The sequence below is a fragment of the Corapipo altera genome, unplaced genomic scaffold (genome assembly GCF_003945725.1).
Source record: "Corapipo altera isolate COAL_440 unplaced genomic scaffold, ASM394572v1 24b, whole genome shotgun sequence".
Classification (NCBI taxonomy): domain Eukaryota; kingdom Metazoa; phylum Chordata; class Aves; order Passeriformes; family Pipridae; genus Corapipo; species Corapipo altera.
The window spans coordinates 764,147-782,756 of NW_020884888.1; the positions used below are offsets into that span (position 1 = coordinate 764,147).

Sequence of the window (18,610 nt, forward strand, 5' to 3'; positions counted from 1 at the left end):
TATATGGAGGAGCTGGCAATAAAGCAGTGGCTGTCAAGTTCTGCTTTTGGACTATTTTTGCTAACTTAACAAAACATTCTAAACAGATTACTACATACTCAAAAAAACTCAAAAGGTAAAAGTAAAAATTAAATTAGTGCTTAGCCAAGTAAAACTGGATGTTACAGACAGCTGCTGTTTAAGAATATATGTCCACTGAGCCATCTTGCTTGGCTGTCCCCAGTATGTTCTTACAAAACACACACAGGCAGGGGCGCTACTACCAGCCAAACTGGAAAAGCTTAGTGGTGTTAGTATTTCACCTGCCAGGTTAAAGCTCATATGCAGTCTGGCATCAGGTATTTTGACCTTCAACTCTTCTGAAAAAAACCCTGTACAAACTCCAAAATGCCTACAGTTATTGTACATCTCTGATTTCCCAGAACGTGGTACTGACAGTGTTCATTACTGATGCTTGCATGGACCAGATTTTTCTAGTCCTTCTCTTCCATTTACAATTTTTCCTTCAAGACTGAGTTGTGAATGTGAAATTGCTTTAGGATATTCTGCAGAGAATATCTATGCTTTGTGTTCTTTATTATTTACACACACATATTATGATCTTTCTGATAATTTTTTCAGAGTATGTAAAATTCTCTTTGGGTATTTCAGAAAATCCACTCACAACATGGAAATTGCCTACTTATCAATTTTACACCTGCTTTTTAATTTCTACTAGTTTCATACTCTAACAGAGAGGGTAACATGCTGTCAATTTATTATGCACATTCATCTGTTTTTTGGGTTGGTTTGGGTTTTTTGTTTGTTTGTTTGTGGTTTTAATCTGAAGCAAGATACTAACCCACAGGACTCAAAATAATTAAGAGAAAGGTCAGCAATAGATTCAGACAAACTACTTTTCTCCATACTAAAAAAAAATCTCATAGAGGGACCCTAAGAAAACTGGCTGTACTAAATACCCTCTGCCACATAAAATAAAACCAGAGCAGCTTTCCCACCTCCCAATTCTTCCTTGGGACCATAGTTAATGCAGCACTTTGTTGCTACCTAAGTAACCGCTTCCTTTTGGACGTATTATCATATGTTTTCTGCTTCATCAGAAGAAAATAAGACTGTGAAGGAAGAAATGTGTGTGGCTTTTACTCAGGAATATCAAATCGAGTATCAAATTTATATCCCATTTCCAGCCTCTGGCACACCAACAATGCAAAATCTAACAAACTGGGTGTTTCCTGATTATAAGCAGCTCAAAGCCAATCACCACAGGCTATTCTACCGGGATGATCTGAAAGAAGGGGTATATTACTAGGCTGTTCTACAGCATCAATGGTATCATCTGTGTGAATGGTCTCTGTTAAAATGCCTTTGTTAGTAATCTACCTTAAAGCAAAGCAGAGTTTTACTTCAAAATTTTAAAGTTGGTCAAAATAATCCAGTCCAAATAGAGCATGGAAAGATCTGAAAGACAGTGCCTCAACTGAGAACACAGAGGACAAAGGTGACTATAATTATTTGCAAGACAGTGAAAAGGGAAAAACCAAGTGTTAAAATACTTAAGCTCAAAGTCACTTCTACTTACTTGATAGCATGTACTTCTAACATAAAAATATGAAATTCACAGCAATTGCTTTTATATGAAGAAAAATATTAACCTTTATGCAGCAGAACAAAGTTTCGTTAAATCAACTGGTTCATTAGAGCACAGACTACAAATGTCATTCTACACAGAGCTCAACTTCAGACTGAGGACACTACAAGCTCCTGGTAGCCTGATTTGGTTGGCTTCAAGGGACTCTGAAGCAAAGCAGGACATAATACAGATTACATGCATGTAACAGCTGATTTTGGATTTTTCTGAAATGGAGTAAAAGGATTGTTGACAAACAAGATGCTTTAAAACTACTATCAGAGCAAAAAGCTCTCTTTAACTAGCACCATCAGAAGGAAGAGCTAGTGAGGACAGATGTTAGACAAAATAATAGGTCATATCTGAAATCTAGGGCTAAGATTGAAATTTATACCCTTTCTTAAAAACTACAGACAAACTTAAACTATAGATAAATAGTACAAATATAAAAGTAAAAATATGTTTCTTGGTCTGAAGATGTTATGCTGGCAGCATTAATCTAATTAGCAGAGAGAAAAGGGGACCCCTCCCCCCAACAAACCAGTAAAATTCTAACATAGGAATTTAAATATTAAGTTGAGGCCCACTTCAGTAGCTGAGAACTAGAAATTTTGCTAAAGATGATACCTTTTTTCCCCCCAAGATTTTAATAGGGCATGGGAACTGCACTAGTAAAAAATGAAAACATCTGATCTTAATTTTAAATGAATGCCATTTACAATCTTCTACTTTTATTCTTCATCATCCAGAAGGAAGAGATTAGGTAATATGAACATTGAAAAAATATGTGTTTGCATTTATTCTACTGCTGTCTAACTGTGCAACACTGGTGTGTCATACCAATACATGTTTGTATACACACATCCACAACATATGAAAACCTTGTTATTAGTTTTCAGATTCAAAGAAAAGAATTCCAAAACTGAATTGAACTGATTCTACTTAACATTATTAAGTTCTTAGGCTAACTAATTCCTTTGCTTTTCAAATATGTACATTCAATCATTGTACATTGGTTAAGTGGTCACTTACACGCTTAGGAGACTGACAGCAAGTCAGCACTGCCTTCCTAAAGCTTCAGCTTTTCAGGGATGCCATGTGTTTGCTACAGCCATTTCATAAAAGTTCTGTTAATAGCCATAAAACAAAAAAAAAATTTAGATAATTTTAATAATAATGGTTGCAAAGGCTCCATCATAGTAAGGTGAAATCTGTGCACTGCAATTAAAAAGGGATTTGTGGTTTATGAAATGTACTTGAGGATGCAAATACTTCAGTGGCATTTTAATACCAGAAGTATAATTTTTTTTCCCACTGACATAATTTTACTTAAAATTTGCTATCTAAACAACTACAAATAAAACCCCTCTGTCTAGTAAAGAGATTAGGGACAGATCCAATTTCAACTGAGATTGAGATTTCTATTATTTGTAAAACAAATTAACCTTTCAATGATGAGAGTATTTTAAGTTGTGGAAACTGTGACCAGCTTGTAACACTAGTAACCTAGAGTAACATTTATATTTTATTTTTGCTATTTGCAAAGATAGCACACTTTTATTGATTCTGAGTCTGTGTATCTTGGGCCCAAAATCTGGCTAAAGACTGACTGCTAAGAGTTTTATTAGAAAAGAGTATAATATTTTAGAAAACTTTTCAGAGAAACTTTATTTTTCAAGAGCATCCTGTTGTGGAATATGTTTCAGTCTTTGACTGAAATTTGTTTACAGCAGAATGGCCACAACAGCCCTGAGCAGTGCTATTTAGCCAGGTCATCTCACCCATTTTCATCTATGCAAGGCTGGAATATTCACTGGCATGAGGCTTGCAGTGTTCAGTGTTCCACATGGTGTATTTAAAAACAAACAAAAACCTATCTAAATAACTTTAAATCAACCCTTAACATATGGACTTCTTTTTTTCCCTTTTATTTTTCTGATTTTCAGGGATGCAAGAAGAGAGAGAGAATGTCTAATACTGTGTAGCAGGTTCATTGTCAAGAGCTCACCAGAAGGAGAACTTTGTGTGTTTGTCAGTAGAGTAGTTGCTAGAAAGCAGCAGAGGTAGATTTGACCCCTGGCAGTAAAGGAAGACCTTGAAGAGGAGGAGCAAATAATGAAGAAAAGGAAGGAACCAGCCTGACAGAAGGATGCAAATGCAGCTAAAGAAGGTCTGGCAGAAAGAAACAGATCAGCAGGTGTGAAGAAAATGCGGGGAGGAAAGCACAGGGAAAAAAGACTGGTGGTAAGCAAAAGCAGACAACAGCAGTAAAATATCATAGTCACACACTGGGAATCAGTCACAGTAAACAAAGAAGAACATGGGGATGGAGAAATGACCCAGACCATAAGAAAAGCACAGTCAGTGGTACAGGTTCTGTTTACACCAGGAAAATTTTTAAACTGCTTAATGAAAAGCAAGAACAAGAGATTGGGGGGGGGGGGGGGGAAGAGTAACAGGCAGGTGACATCTTTGCAAAAATCTGTAACACAAAAAATTTCTAACACTTATTTATGTAGAATCTTATTCTGCTAATACCAGGGGTCTGGCAACAGATCAGGTTGCATTTCTGAACTGCCGAAGAGGTTTAATTTGAGATAGTAACAACAAGGTAACATATAAACTCTGACTTTCCTCCTCTGAAATAAATCATGGCAACCAGTGATCCCATTGTGCTTTGTTGTTGCATAATTGTTAAAGAAATGCTTTCCGATGCCCTGTGAGAGGGGGTACTATCTCGAAAGCTCAAAGGGATTGTTCATTTGATCACTAAGCACAGTGTTATTCCAAGCACTCATGCACGCAGAGAATGCCTCTATTCTTATGTTCCCCTGAGAGTTGAGATCATCTGAGATATGTCGGCTATCACATATAAAGACCGAGGTAGAACTGCTGGCAGGACATTTTAAGTGTAGGGTTTTCACAGACCTGGAATTTCTGCATTTTCGGACAACAGTTGAACTTGCTGACCACTGGGCTAATTTAAAAGGTGTATATAAGGAATATACAAGGTGTGTATAAGCAATCCTTTACTTAAGGATTTCAAGCTTGAGAGCTTGTGTACTAAACGGTGAAGCAGTTTTAAGAATGACAAAACAGAAACAGATGTGTTTCTAATCCCAGATCCGTCTGTATCTCCCCAAAGCAACAGGCAGAAACCTGTAAGTACATTTGATCCAAGCTTCTTAGCACAAGCAGATACTAACACAGGAGGAAAAAAAAACACAAACAAACACAAGCAAATAAAGCAAACAAACAAACAAAAAAACCCTCCAAAAAACCCACAAGGAAACCCCCTACACTCAAAACCCAAACACTAGGTTAAAAAGCTGCACACAAAAATAATATAATTACCAAAGAACAAGACTACTCCATGCTGCCCTGTCCTACCTTCTCCTGTATGAGATTTATTTCTTACCTATTAAATTTGTTTTGCAATATTCCATTCAACTCATTAAGATATCCTTGTGATGCACTTCAATGATTCTTGAATTGTTTTGTTGAAAACATTATGTTTTTTACCAGTAACCTCAAAAATGAAATGCTCCTCCTCTTACTCATAGATATATTAATTAAAAAAAAACCCAAACAAACGACAAAACAAACCATCTCTGATTCATGCCACTTCAGCAAAAGCAGCATATAGGCAAGAACTCCAACTGGTACTATGTGCCAATAATCTACAGAAAATTATACACTTTATGACTTATGCTTCAGAGAGACAAGGAAATTGCATATGCATCTCCACTGTGCGCACATTACACACAAACCAGCCTAGAAATTAAATAGATGAATGTACAGTGCATGAAAGGACATAAATATGCTTTATGTCCTAATTCCTCCCCCTAATTCAAGTTGTAATTTTGTTTTCCTCTCTGTGGAAAACACAGTTTACTAGCATGAGTCCTTATTTTTGTGTAAAAATAATATCTTTAAAACAAATGCATTATTGTAACCTCAACATTTTAAGGAGACTTGAAGTGTTCTAAAAACCTACACTTAAATGCAAATAAACTGCAATTTTCAGAAAGATGAGACCTCATTAAAAGTTCTACAAAGAAGAAATGCTAGAATATTTCACTCAGAATAAAGTGTCACTATTTGGCTCTTTTTTTTTTCTTTTAACATCATAAATGAAAAAAAATTACAACTTTCAAATGTTCCAAGGACATCCAAACCCCTTTTTATTCTCTAATTAAAATAAGAAATAAAATACCCAAATAAAACTACCAGAAGGATCAAATATTTATATATGCCCTCAGTGAAAACAAATCTGCTAAATTAGAAGGGTTGTATTTTCATTTAAATCAGCATATTTGAATTATGAATCTGGCCTTTAAAAATACAAGTCTTTATGTTGCAGTATTGTGTCACAACTATGTCAACATGAGCAGACTAATATAGGTGGAGGAGAAAATGCTCTAATTCAAAACAGCTCACTGTGTCCAACTTGCTTATATTCAGCCTTTTCCCACAATTCATTTCTGGTAAAGAACATGATTATGATACTCTGAAAAAACACAGGGATTTTACTAGAAAAGTCAGATATTTGTATATATCAGTAGTGGTTGAGTGTCACAATGAGTAGCCAAAGCAGTGTGTGATTTTGAGTAACACGCTGATTTAAAAATATTCACTTCTGTGTTCTTGGGGAGACAGCTCCACATGTTCGGGGTTTTTTTATTGGAATCCTGAAAATAATTTGCAAGAACATTTCAGACTCAGAAATCCAGTAATAGGTACCTTAACTCTAGGCAGAACTAAAAAGGGTCCTTTTACACAAGAACTAAGACAGAACAGTAGAAAAGGCCTCATATTTTCACTGCAAAAGACATTTGTAATCAGCACATATGTTAAAAAAAAAAAGAAAGGGTGGCAAAAGTGTAACTCAGAAACTAGAAAGACACTTGTCACCCCTTATAATTATTTAGAATTGCAAAAAAGAATTACAAGTCAATACAGAAAGATTGTTGGGCTGAAGAGAGAAATCATATCAATGTTTGCCGTTATGGAGCAGTCACTAGCAGAGTTTTATTGGTGCAGGTATGACATTGCAGCTGTAATTCTGTCCAGGGCAGAAATGGTATACAGAGAGGGTGCTAATGAAGCACACATCCACACAGAATAATTGTGCTGTTGTGGTTCTGCTACTGAGTTTACCCAAGTAGAACAGGTTTTATCACGAAACTGCAGTTCATCTCTAAAACTAGAGCAATTTGATTCTTGCCCTACAGTTAAAGAGCAAAATACTGCTTGGTACTAAAGGAGTCTGACTGGCAGAGAAAGTACCTACTCTCAGAAATAGGAATCAGCCGTAACAGTGCAGAGAAACCTTCTTATGGTCTTCCCATTATCTTTATAGTTCAATAGGCTTAGTGAGCCAGGAGCTTCTGCAGTATGAATAGTGACTGAAAGAATGCTGGAATTGAGTCTGCATTTGGTTTATGGTACTTTAGTAACAGAGGAAAAAAAATCATATGCACCACGAAAATAATTAGAGCACCTGAAAAGGAAAAAATAAAAATCCAAGCATGCATGCATTTAAGTCTCAACTCCTCAGCTTCTCACTTTTAGAAAATTCCTTAATTAGGTTCAATCCCATCCACATCCTGACTACTAAATAGATGCCAGATTTATTATTGCTAGCTTATGGAAATAGAGGTCACACCTCTCTGCTGGAGCCCAGGGGGGATTTATCACAGAGGGAAAAGGCACAAACAGTTATTTTGCTCAGTTTTCTGATTCTCACTATAAGCCCAGATCCACCAAAATATCTAGGTCAAAATCTGGATAGCATTTCGAAGTGTTAAAGCATATTCCTAATTCTGCTGAAATCTATAGAACTTCCTCTGTTTATTTTCATTTATCACTATCCCTTTGTAGGCTGTGTAGCTCATGATGATGTTGGCCAGCCACTGATCCCTCACATCAAGGGCAGAGTAATTTGGTGGAAAAAGAAGAGGGAAGCTTTCATTTTTCAAGGGTCTTAACAGTTTGTGGTTTAGGGTTTTATTTCAGCATGGATCTTGAAACAAATTGGCTTTCAGATCTTCATATCAGAATTATGTATTTTGAAACAAAGTAGTAAAATTATTTTAAGAAATTCTGGCAAATAAATAAAAATATTGAACTTTCAGAATTTATATTTAATACTGATTAGGGCATTCAGACTGAAATAAGGCTCACTGTATAACTGATATCCCCACATCTATTACCTATTTTGTAGTAGATTTCCTGTGTTGACAAATGGAGAAGGAACATGATACTACAGCTATAAAATCTAGAGATCAAACAAGACGGTCTTGTGGTCATCTTAAGGATGGTCAGTTTACACACAAGATTAAACATGACACACAAAACAAAGGACAGCCTGAAAGTAAGTAAAAGGTAACAGAATAACACTAATGCCTACTCATGACATAGCCTTGCCTTACAAAAAATGAAATACTGGAAAATTTTAGACGTGATGAACAGGTGAAGCAGAAGATGGCAAAAATGTATCATGTCTACAATTAATCCTGCACAAAAAGGTTTTGCAAAGAATTCAGTCCACTCATGGCAATCAATGTCAAAACTGCAATTAAAACTTGGCCCATGTGTTCAAGAGTAAAATTATCTGCTTCTCCCATTTGGCTTTGGGTTGCAAGATTTCTGCAGACAAGAAAATGGAAATATCTCTCTGCTTGAAGCTACCTCAAGTCTGCTAGCTGAGCTGAGGACTTCAAGTACCATAGACCTAAGTCAGCATCTTCCTTGGTAGGAACCACGGCATGGCTCTGTTGAAATAAGCAGAGTTGCTGTGCTGAAAAAGCAGAAGGTCCTGTCAAGGCAAATAGTCACTACATCCTGATAAACATTCAGGGAAGCACATTTATTTCAAGGAAGTAAGAGTTTGTCAAATGTCAAGTATTTATTTTTGAAGCATCAATATTTTCATTTTGTTTCCAATGAGTCCAGTGAAACAAAGTCTATTTATTGTACTATCACATGCTGTCTTAGTTAGGTATGCAAAACCTGTCACTCTTGTTTCAAGAGCCCATTCAATCACTTTTCCACAAGCAAAGGTTAAAAGACAATCCTATTACAAATCTTTCAGAACAGAAATGAGAACTCTTGTGATTTCCTTTTGTCTGTAGACAGCTTCTATTGAAGTCACTTGAGATAAACAGATTTAGAGTTATTTTTGCACAGTCCATACATGTGTTTATTTAAACAACTGAGTTTAGTGTTTAAAATGCTGATTTCTACTGCAGTTGTCCTGCAGCAGATTAATATGAAGCACAGTAGAAATTTTAAGATGCTACAGCAAAAAGGACAAAAAAAAACCCAAAAAACCTCAAAAAAAAATCACAACAGATGACACCTACTAAAAATCACTCAGACTAATTTAAAGTTGCTGTTTTGATGGAGACACTTTACAGCCAGTATACAAATAGTCCCTTCCAAATAAGCGGGAATATTAAAAGGCCTAGAGAAGGTCAAGCTTTTCATTAGCAACAGGGAAGAGAAGCATAGGGAAGGCTCTAGAGAGGGAGCCTGCTCTGAACAGCACTGAAAATAAAGAGCAGCATTATCATGGCTGTTCTCTGCTCCTCGCAAGGCTTGTGAGCGACTGCAGTCTTGTCGCCACCAGGATGTTTCTGTACAAGTACCAGTGTGTGCACACCAGTAAATACTAGTCCTTTTCACTTCTATTTTCCTCATCAAAAATAGATTATCTCAGATGTGAATTTCTGCTCTGTTCTTCCTTGTCAGCACTTAAAGGGACACTGTTATTCCCATAAAACTGAACTATTGCACAAGTGCTGCCAAGCTATGTATTTGAAGGAGTTAAGCCAAACCACAGTCAGCCTTCTTGAACAAATGCGTAACAGAAAGCCATAGTTTCAAGTATGGGTTGGATTTCCTGCTTGACATGGTACTGGAGCCCTGGAGTTTCACAGAGCTCCAGGGTACAGAGATGGGAGTGCCAAGGGGAAGCTGGCAGATGCCAAGTCCTGCAAATTTTCATTCGCTCATTCAAATGCTCTGCATTCCTTCTCGGTTTCACTCTCCGCCACCATCAGATTCATTTTAAGTCTTGTGGGCACATTTGCAAATGCCATACATGAGGCTGAAGCACAATTTAGATTAAATCAGCAGAGAGAGAAAAATACTTTGTCAGGATCACCACCAAAACAACTTGCGTGGGATGTTTATAACATGCTGTCATTCTCTACTTTCATAATCCTTCACAGGGGGCTTATTGCTGCTTGCCTCTTCCTTCCAGAGCTACACCCATCACACACAAGCCTTGATATTTTCACAAAAGAACTGCTGCTGGACGATAGGATGCAGCTACAATGGCTCTCTTGCTGCCGTTCCATAATCTTCGGGCATCAACCTGAACATAAGAAAATCCACAGCTTTTTCCACACTCCAGTCCACCTCTTTAATATTGGAAGGATAAGTTGATGCATTTTGGATTTTTAAGCTCAACTCACTATCTTTACAGTTTTGCCGAAGTCAATAGATCTAATTACAGTATTGCCAGTGAACAAGACTTAAATGGGGGCATGAGTGGGAAGCATCACTAAGGAATCCAAGCCAGAATTTCTTAGGCAAGGATTGGCATTTCACCTGATTGACAGCATGCCGGATGGGAAGCACCAACTTTGCACTGACCTACTGTATTTATGAGGGCAAGATATTTACATCTGTATCCACTTTTCCCCCTAGTTTCTATCTTATGCATTCAGATAAGAAAAAAATCTGGGTTTGGATATCTCTCTCTTGATCTGTGCTGTGGGCAGCGTAGTGTGGCCTGGACTCACAATCAGAGGTACTTATGGGGTCTAGACCATCGGCAAAGTGCCTCTTTTTAATCAGGGTAACTGACCACTAAAAGCCTGGGGAGAATCCATTGTTTTTATACAATTTTTGCAATATTCTGGTTCAAATCAGGTATTATGGATTTTATCCAGGAATTATGTAATGAAATTCCATAGTTCGTATTATGCAAGAAGTCAAAGTAGATTACTTTCATATTTTTTTTTTTAAGACACAAAAGCATTATCAGTCTTAGATGGTGTTTTCATATTCTCCTAATATATGGTACAAAAACTCATTCTGGTTCTCTTTTAGCCATTGTATTAAAAAGTGAGCCATGTCGTAATTCAACTTTAATGACAACATCTGTTTCAGCTAACACGACGGAAGAGTGGTTGGCTCATGGAGGACTAATCTTCTTCTTGTTTCACTCCCAGAACTGAGTGTTCATTCAGCCTCACAAAATTGGAAATGGGACAACAGCAACATTTCAGCTCCTTTCCCCAAAATAAAGATCTTTTAGAAGCACTTTTAATTCATTTACAGATAAAACCCTGCCTTAACCCTACTGGATGGTACATAAGGATCAGTGACAGAGAACACTAAGGGCTTCTGTGAAAACAGAATACTCCCTTGGGCTGCAGCGTGCTAACAGGATAAAGATGACAAAATACACTGGGAAAGCAGGAACTTGTTTTCTGGCTAGCTAATTAGCCAAAGGCCTCGCATCACCACCCAGCAACAAGTGACATTAGACCACCCTTAGCAATCCTCACTTTTACAACCAGTTACAAAGTGTGTTCTGGATAACAATAGGATGGTAAATGCCTATTGTGCTTCCCCCCCATCTCTCACACAGACTCGCTCTTACTGAATAAACGAGGGGGGAAAAAATCACCAGATTCTGTACACTGTATAGCAAGCATTAAAATAATGAATAAGTTATTTACTGTTATTGTGCTGATTAATTACAGTGAGAACAGTCCACCACTGCTAAAAATGCAAAAGGCATCTCTGGCTCAGCTCCTGTGCTAATGATCCTAGCAAATCCAGTCCCTATGATATAAGAAAAACTCAAACTTCTGTTATGCATATGGCTTGCATGTGGTACACAAAAGAAAAAAAGAAAAATCATACCAAATCAGAGTTGTTAAAGTGCCCTTAAGTGCTTATACACTAATTTTGAAGCAAACATCAGTGCCATGCTAAAAGTAACCGTAAAAGTTTAGATGCTACTGGAGAACACTACATTAATTATAATGGCATGTTAACTAGCTAGATATCCAAGAGCTACTGTTACTGTTTAAAGCACCAGATGGCTGCCAGAAAAAAAAAATGTTTGAATGCTACTGTTAAATAAAGAAAATCCATTAAAATGAGCCATAATCAAACCAACCACAGAATTAACACAGAAATTGCAAATATCTATAACTCTAGAAAATGCTTCAAACCTTAAATTAACAAAAAATCCCACCATCTGGCCAGCTGCGGCCTCTGAAATCCTACAGGTCTCTTTCCACTTCATCAGTTCTATAGGCTTCAACTTTGCTTTTCCATATGTAAAATACATATAGCTTTTAAAATCCATTTTACAATACATAAGATACACAAGTTTCAGCCCCTTCCTCAAAAAAAAAAAAAATCTGTAGGTGGACACAAAAAACCCACACCAAAAAGAGAAAGCTGTAAGCTAACCCTGAGTTCCAACAACTGCACAAAAAAAAGGCAAGTTTTTGTTTGTTTGTTTGGTTTTTTTTTATTAACAGGTAAATTCTCTCCATCACAGAAAGCTAATCCAGGTTTGCTGATGTAATTTTGATAAAGCAGTGGTCACTGGATGAAAGCAGACAGGTCAAGTCTTGCAAGATACTGGGGAAAGGAAAGAGATGGTAAAGGAAAGCAGAAATATGTGGACAGCTGGAAAACCAGAATTATTGCTAAGCATATAATGAAAACCTACAGGACACTAAATTCCCCCACTTGCTTCTCAGGCAAGAGGAAATAACTGCACCATGGTAATAACACCTATTTTAGGACCATTTGCTGTCTCACCACATTGATTTCTTTGTGTAAGCTTGCCATTATTTTGCATTAAAGTCATAGCTTGTGTTCCATAATTGATTGTGTTTACAAAGAGCTTCCCAGTAAGGTCACTGAACTGCGATAACCCTCAGCTTTTAGCCAGCTCCTGACAAGACTGCATCACCTTCTGATAAAGGCATTGTGCCTTCCAGCTCCTCCCTTCACATTCTGGTCCCTCCCTTTTTTAAAGAAGAATCAAAAAGTAAAAATGGATACAGGAAAAGAGTGACATCCATAGACATGTAACACACCAACATATATATTCCCACCTTGTAAGTATATTCTGGTAAACTAGAATACAAATTCTGTTATTTTTTAAGAAAAACTTTACAAACCATCCTTAAATCCTCAGCTGAAAAAAAACCCCAAAAAAACTCCAACCCAAAACTGATATTAGTTACACAGCATCCAAAAATTCCTAGGTTTGGATGAAGTGGGAGCATGATTACATCTGTCAAACCGCTACAGATGGAAGTTTCACAGAGACAGAAGTTTTTTCAACCTGCATGGGTTTATACAACTACCTACAGGACATTCTGCGTAGGACACAGCAGCAGGCATCATCATAAGCAATGAATCAGGGTGAGTCAGGGTCGCTGTGGAACTGTGTTGAATGTACACTTTCTTGCTGCATCTCTTAGCTCTGCATACAAAAAGATACCTTAGGATGTATCCAGTACTGCAATTAGAAACAAGAGAATGGCAGATGGTGCTGGAAAAGCTCTATAATATGATCTTTTCTTTCAGGGGAAAAAAAATGTTAATTTTGCCTTTTTTTATTAATAAAATCCACCCCACACACACACACTAAACCCAAACAATAACAGTAACAAAACCCGAACACCTCACAGTACAACTCCAGCCTCACAGCATGGATCCCTGGAAAGCACTAAGCCAGAAGAACCATGGTCATATCCAGATATAATTTTAGACCTGATCTTCTAGATAGAAATGAAACTTTCCTGTTTAAGAAGATCAAGTCTTACTGTATCTTTCCAACGAAGATGTTTTTTACAATGAGGGTGGTAAAACCCTGGAACAGGTTGCCCACAGAGGCAGTGGATGCCCCATCCCTGAAAACATTCAAGATGAGGTTGGACAGGGTTCTGAGCAACCTGATCTAGTTGAAGACATCTCTGCCCTCGGTGGGGGGTGGGACTAGATGACCTTCAAAGATCCCTTCCAACTCAAACTATTCTATGATTCTATCCTGAAAAGTTAGTATACTTTGACTTTCATTGCCATCAGAAAGGGGAATATGCTGTAATCATACTGCAGTTCCCCCCGGAGAAATTTTCCTCACTTGTAATTTTATGTTCAACCTTAAAAAAAAAAAAAGTATGAAGTATAAATAAAAATCCGCATTTGTCATTTTCCAAGTTGATGCAATATGGGGTTGTACCAAAGAAATGAAGGTCCAATCCTCCCAGTGGTCAGAATGACTGGCAGTTTTCCCCCCTGCTTCTGCCTTACAATTGTAGAGTTGCAATGGATCTGATAAACTTCTGAAAATAATCTCTGGAAGTAAGGCTAGCAGTCACCTCCTGATCCACTTCCTTAAACGCACAGCACCATACCCAGCAATTTTCTTCTCTCCCTTGGACTGAGAAGTCATTCATGATGCTTTTCTGACTACATACTGGTTGCAACAGACACCATGTTGACTACGTGCAAGTTCAACAGAAGTTTGTAGCAAGCAAGACATTCTAGTTCCCCATCACAGATGCATATTCAGTATATTTGAGACAACAGAACTCTGTTGGGTGCCACAAGAAAATCCTTTCAAAGGACAAACAAAACTAACTCTTGTCAATTCAGAATTTCATAGTTACAAATACCATCACTGTGATGTCTTTTCTCTCCCATACCCTTACCCTTCTGCTCCACTTCTCCACTCTCCACTTTTGAGAATTAGCTCTCTGAAACACAAGACACACCTGACTTGTTTGTTTGTTTCATAAAGCAGCTGGTACAAGGTGGCTTCATTGTTGGTAAGATCATTTCATATACACCCAGTATAAAATTAATATTAAAGAGAAATGCTAAAAAAGCCCTCCAGAATGGTAAGTCCCAGATCCAACCCATATGGAGAAAAAGAACAAGAAAACTAAGACATTTATGTTCTCTCACAAGTGGTACTCCACAGTAGTGGATAAAACCTTGCTTGTATCTACAAAGAATGCTGTCAGGTCAAGGAGACGTGCAAGAGATCCCCATGCTTGGTTCTTTACTGCCATGACATTTTCAATCAATAATAATGTGTTTGCTTCCAAAACTGTACCCAACTGATAAGGACTGCAGAAACCACACTTACTCCAGAAGCAAGTATTTCCAAAAGAAATACTGCCATATTCAAACAGCACAGCTTCGTCAGATACTTTTTGTGTAATAATCTTTAGGAATTGCATCTATTCCATGATGTTCACAGCAGAGAAAGTTCCCTTATCCTGACAAGTCATATTGTCACCTGGTCCAAGGCAATACTAACCTTGGAGAGGCCGGGGACAAGTGGAAATCAAGAGGTTTCTGTCTTCTTTGCTAAAGAACCCTTGACCTGGCAGTCCAGGCGCTCTGGTGGTTGCCAGGGTCTGGGAGCTGCTGCCACCGGGCGGCATCAGCGAAGAGGAACAGCCAGTGCTGTCGGGGGATCCGACTCCTCCCAGCGCCGGCTGCGCACCCAGGCACCAAGACAGAAAAGGCAGGCAGCACTCAAGGGGTGCTGCCTCCACTTCTGAAGGAGGCTCAGTGGCTGCGTCAGGCAGGAACTGACTTCTCCGCTGCCTGTACTAACCTTTCTGTAGGGGGTGGCATTGTCCAGAGAAAGCTGGAGAAAGAGATCTCTGTGAAAAATAAATAAGTCGTAAAATAGCTATCTGTGTGGAAAGGGAAGGCTGTGCTGCGCCTGCTCAAAGGGACTGGAGGCTATTAAAAATTCTTCAGAAGAGGAATTCTAGTCAAAGCTGAAGCTATAAATTAACCAGCTACTGGTGCATACTTGATGTTTAGTAGAATTATCATCACTGGGAAAAAAGGAAGAAAAAAGAAATGAGGAATAGCTCATAGACCAAGCCAAAGGAAGAATAACTGAGCAGGGTCTGTAATCATTTAAGTCACAGGATCACAAATAACTCACCTAGGGAAAATTGTTTCAAGCTTATCCTCAGAACAAAGTATTTTAATAAATTTTCCAGAACTGCAGGGAAAGGCTGGCATATACAGCAGTGTCATTCTCAAGACACATGAAACTTGTATCGGCCAAAATATTCTCTCTGATTCTCACTACAGTGGTTTTGTAAAAGAAAATTTCAGGCTCCATTTGCACCATACTTCCTCTCTTTCCCCCCCATTTTGACCTAATCTTAAAAACAACAAACAAGCCAGACCTTCATTTGCAAAATGGTAAAGGAGTTGATATGCGATGCTATAGTCTGACTGGTTTTGGAGCTGGAAAGAAATTTTCCTCTTTGTTGTGAGTTATCAGAGGTTGATCACTGGCTTATCTTAGATAACCAGTTCAGTTCACAGATTTGGAACATGGAAATTTTTAGCAGTTTGTTAGTAAATCATTAGCTTTAAAGACCACATAGTACACTGCATGTTGACCTTCTTCAATTAGTAGTGAGGGTATAGATCACTGCATGTTGATTTTAAGGCTACCAACAGTGAACTTCACGGTTCTTAATTCCCATCTTTAAGCTCACAGTCCCCACATGGACCACAGGCTAGACCAATTATTGGTTTAACTCACTGCTACATGGGGCTAATGATCAGAATGCAGAGAAGGTTTAAAAGCCTGAGATTTTGCTGGTAGAAGGAGGTAGATGGAGAACTCCTTGGTTTGCTGTCTCCATCCTTCTCACAGAAAGAAAACTAGAGATCTAAACTGAGAAAGGACACAGCTTGAGATGCACATTACACCATACCAAGACACTTTATAACCAGTAATACTGGACCTACTGCAAATAACTGGTGGAAAAAATGGAGAGGAAATGAGGTAATAGCCTCAGCACTGACTTAATAAAGTTGAAAGCTATTTCTAAAGTCCATTTGTGGATTCATCAAACACTGGCTCTATATGATCAGTGTTGGAAGTATTCATACCAAGAATTCAGGCTCATGTGCCAATCACACTATATTATCTCACTGAGAAATGACGATTTTGAAAAAAATAGTTTAAATGGTCACAAGCATTGTTTCCATATATAGATTAATTATCCATGTTCCACTCCTTTTGTACCTGGAAAGAAAAAAATTCCATACTGTATTCAAAATTATTTCACTCATCCAAAAGTTTTCATGCTAGAGAGCCTTAGTAACACCTATATAACTTCTGCATACCTTGAGTTTCCACTCTAGAATACAACAAATACTACACCAACTTTCTGCCTTGCCCTAACCTGCTTTTTATTGGAGTTCTATTAGTAAAAAATCAACATAAAGTTGGAATAATAAACCTTTCCTTATCAGAAAAAGGTTTTTCACCCAGAGGGTAGTTGAGCTCTGGATCAGACTCCCCCGGGGAAGTACTCACAGCCTGTCTGAGGTTGAGAAGTGTTTGGACAATGCTCTCAGGCACATGGTGGGTTCTTGGGGTGTCCTGCGCAAGGTCAGGAGTTGGACTCGATGATTCGTCCCTTCCAATGCAGCCTATTCTACAAGTCTATAATTCCCTGGTTCTTTTCCAAATCTTAATGCAGAAGAAAAGGTCAAATGTAGCTTTCGGATCAAATAATAAAACTACCAGCAAAACCTATATGGAGAGCAGGGAGGGGATTCACAGAAAAATATCAAGAGGAGATCATCTAAAATCTAGGCTTCCAAGTATTCTCAAAGGTCATTTGGTCTATCCTTCTAGCACAAGATGATTACATCAGTTTAGACAGTTACTTGTCTAACCTGTTTTTCAAGGCCTGCAATGATGAATTTCCACACTTTCCAGATGATGCACCCCACTGCTTTAGTATTCTTTTTAGGATTCCTTTTCATAATATTTGATCACATTTTCCTGCAATTTTAAGAATTCACTGTTTATCCTGTACATTATGGATAGAGAAAAGTTTATTTTCCCTCTTACTGCATTAATCTTTAATTTTGTTGAACACTTAGATTCAACCTTTCTTCTCCTCAGAGATGATTTGTTTTAGACCCTTAATCCCTCTTTGTTTTCTTCTTGGTCCTTTCCTCCATCTTTCCAGGTCTCTGTGGAACTGTACAGCCTGCACTCAAATGATGTACACCAATATTAAATAGATCACTAAGACTTTGTGGGAATTGTCTTTGTACTAACAAATCAAATAACATTTTCCACTTGTCCTAGTAACTCACCAAATACTTCATTATCCTCTGAAGACTGTTGTGTTAGTCTGGCTGTTTTTGGACTCTCTTTAGCTGATTCCTCCACCTTGGTTTCAGCACTCTGTAAAACAAACATTTATTGAGATTAATTATTCTTTTATAGCTCTCGAATAGAAACACTCTTCAAACTTTTTAATTATACACATTATATTCTTAAAGAATAATGAATCATTAACACAGGTAGTTTTGGTATCTTTGCTATATATATACATATATATATGTATATATGTATATGTATATATATATGTGGTTTTGCAAAATATTGAGGGCAAATACTCTCAGAAAATCCAGGGTTTTTTTTCTTTTTTTTGCATCTGTTTTAATCTGACTAGACCACATAAGATGGAGGGCTAGAAAAGACATCTAAATAAGAGAGAGATCTTAAACCGTAATAGACTTGTAAGTTTCCACTTTTCTTCCTCATACTTCATTTTATTTCTATTGACATCTTCCACTGTTGACTCAGTGAATCAAGAGATCAGAAGATAGTGCACAAATATTTCTCCTTAGAGGTAAGTGAGCAGCCAGCTTCAAATCTTTAACCAACTCGGGTACTTAACTCTTTAAAGTATTTATCTATTTTTGAAGCAAATGTGCCAATTAGCTACCTGTTTTTAGATGGGGCTCAGAGATAAATCAACAGCTTTAGCACTTAAATTGCCAGAAGTTAAAGCATCTCATTCCCAAGATAGAAAAGGCTGAAGAAAACATAAGCTGTGAAACTTTGAGTTTTAAATA

General features: G+C 37.7%; 1 protein-coding gene across 1 annotated transcript in view; it reads right to left on the minus strand.

Annotated features, from left to right (window-relative positions):
* The window catches only part of MBP (myelin basic protein), a 114,441-nt gene that overhangs the window by 36,897 nt on the left and 58,934 nt on the right, over positions 1–18,610 (minus strand). Inside the window, exon 3 of the mRNA XM_027643955.1 lies at positions 17,843–17,933. Within this exon, the coding sequence (XP_027499756.1) occupies positions 17,843–17,933 (91 nt within the window). The remainder of the gene's footprint in view (positions 1–17,842; positions 17,934–18,610) is intronic.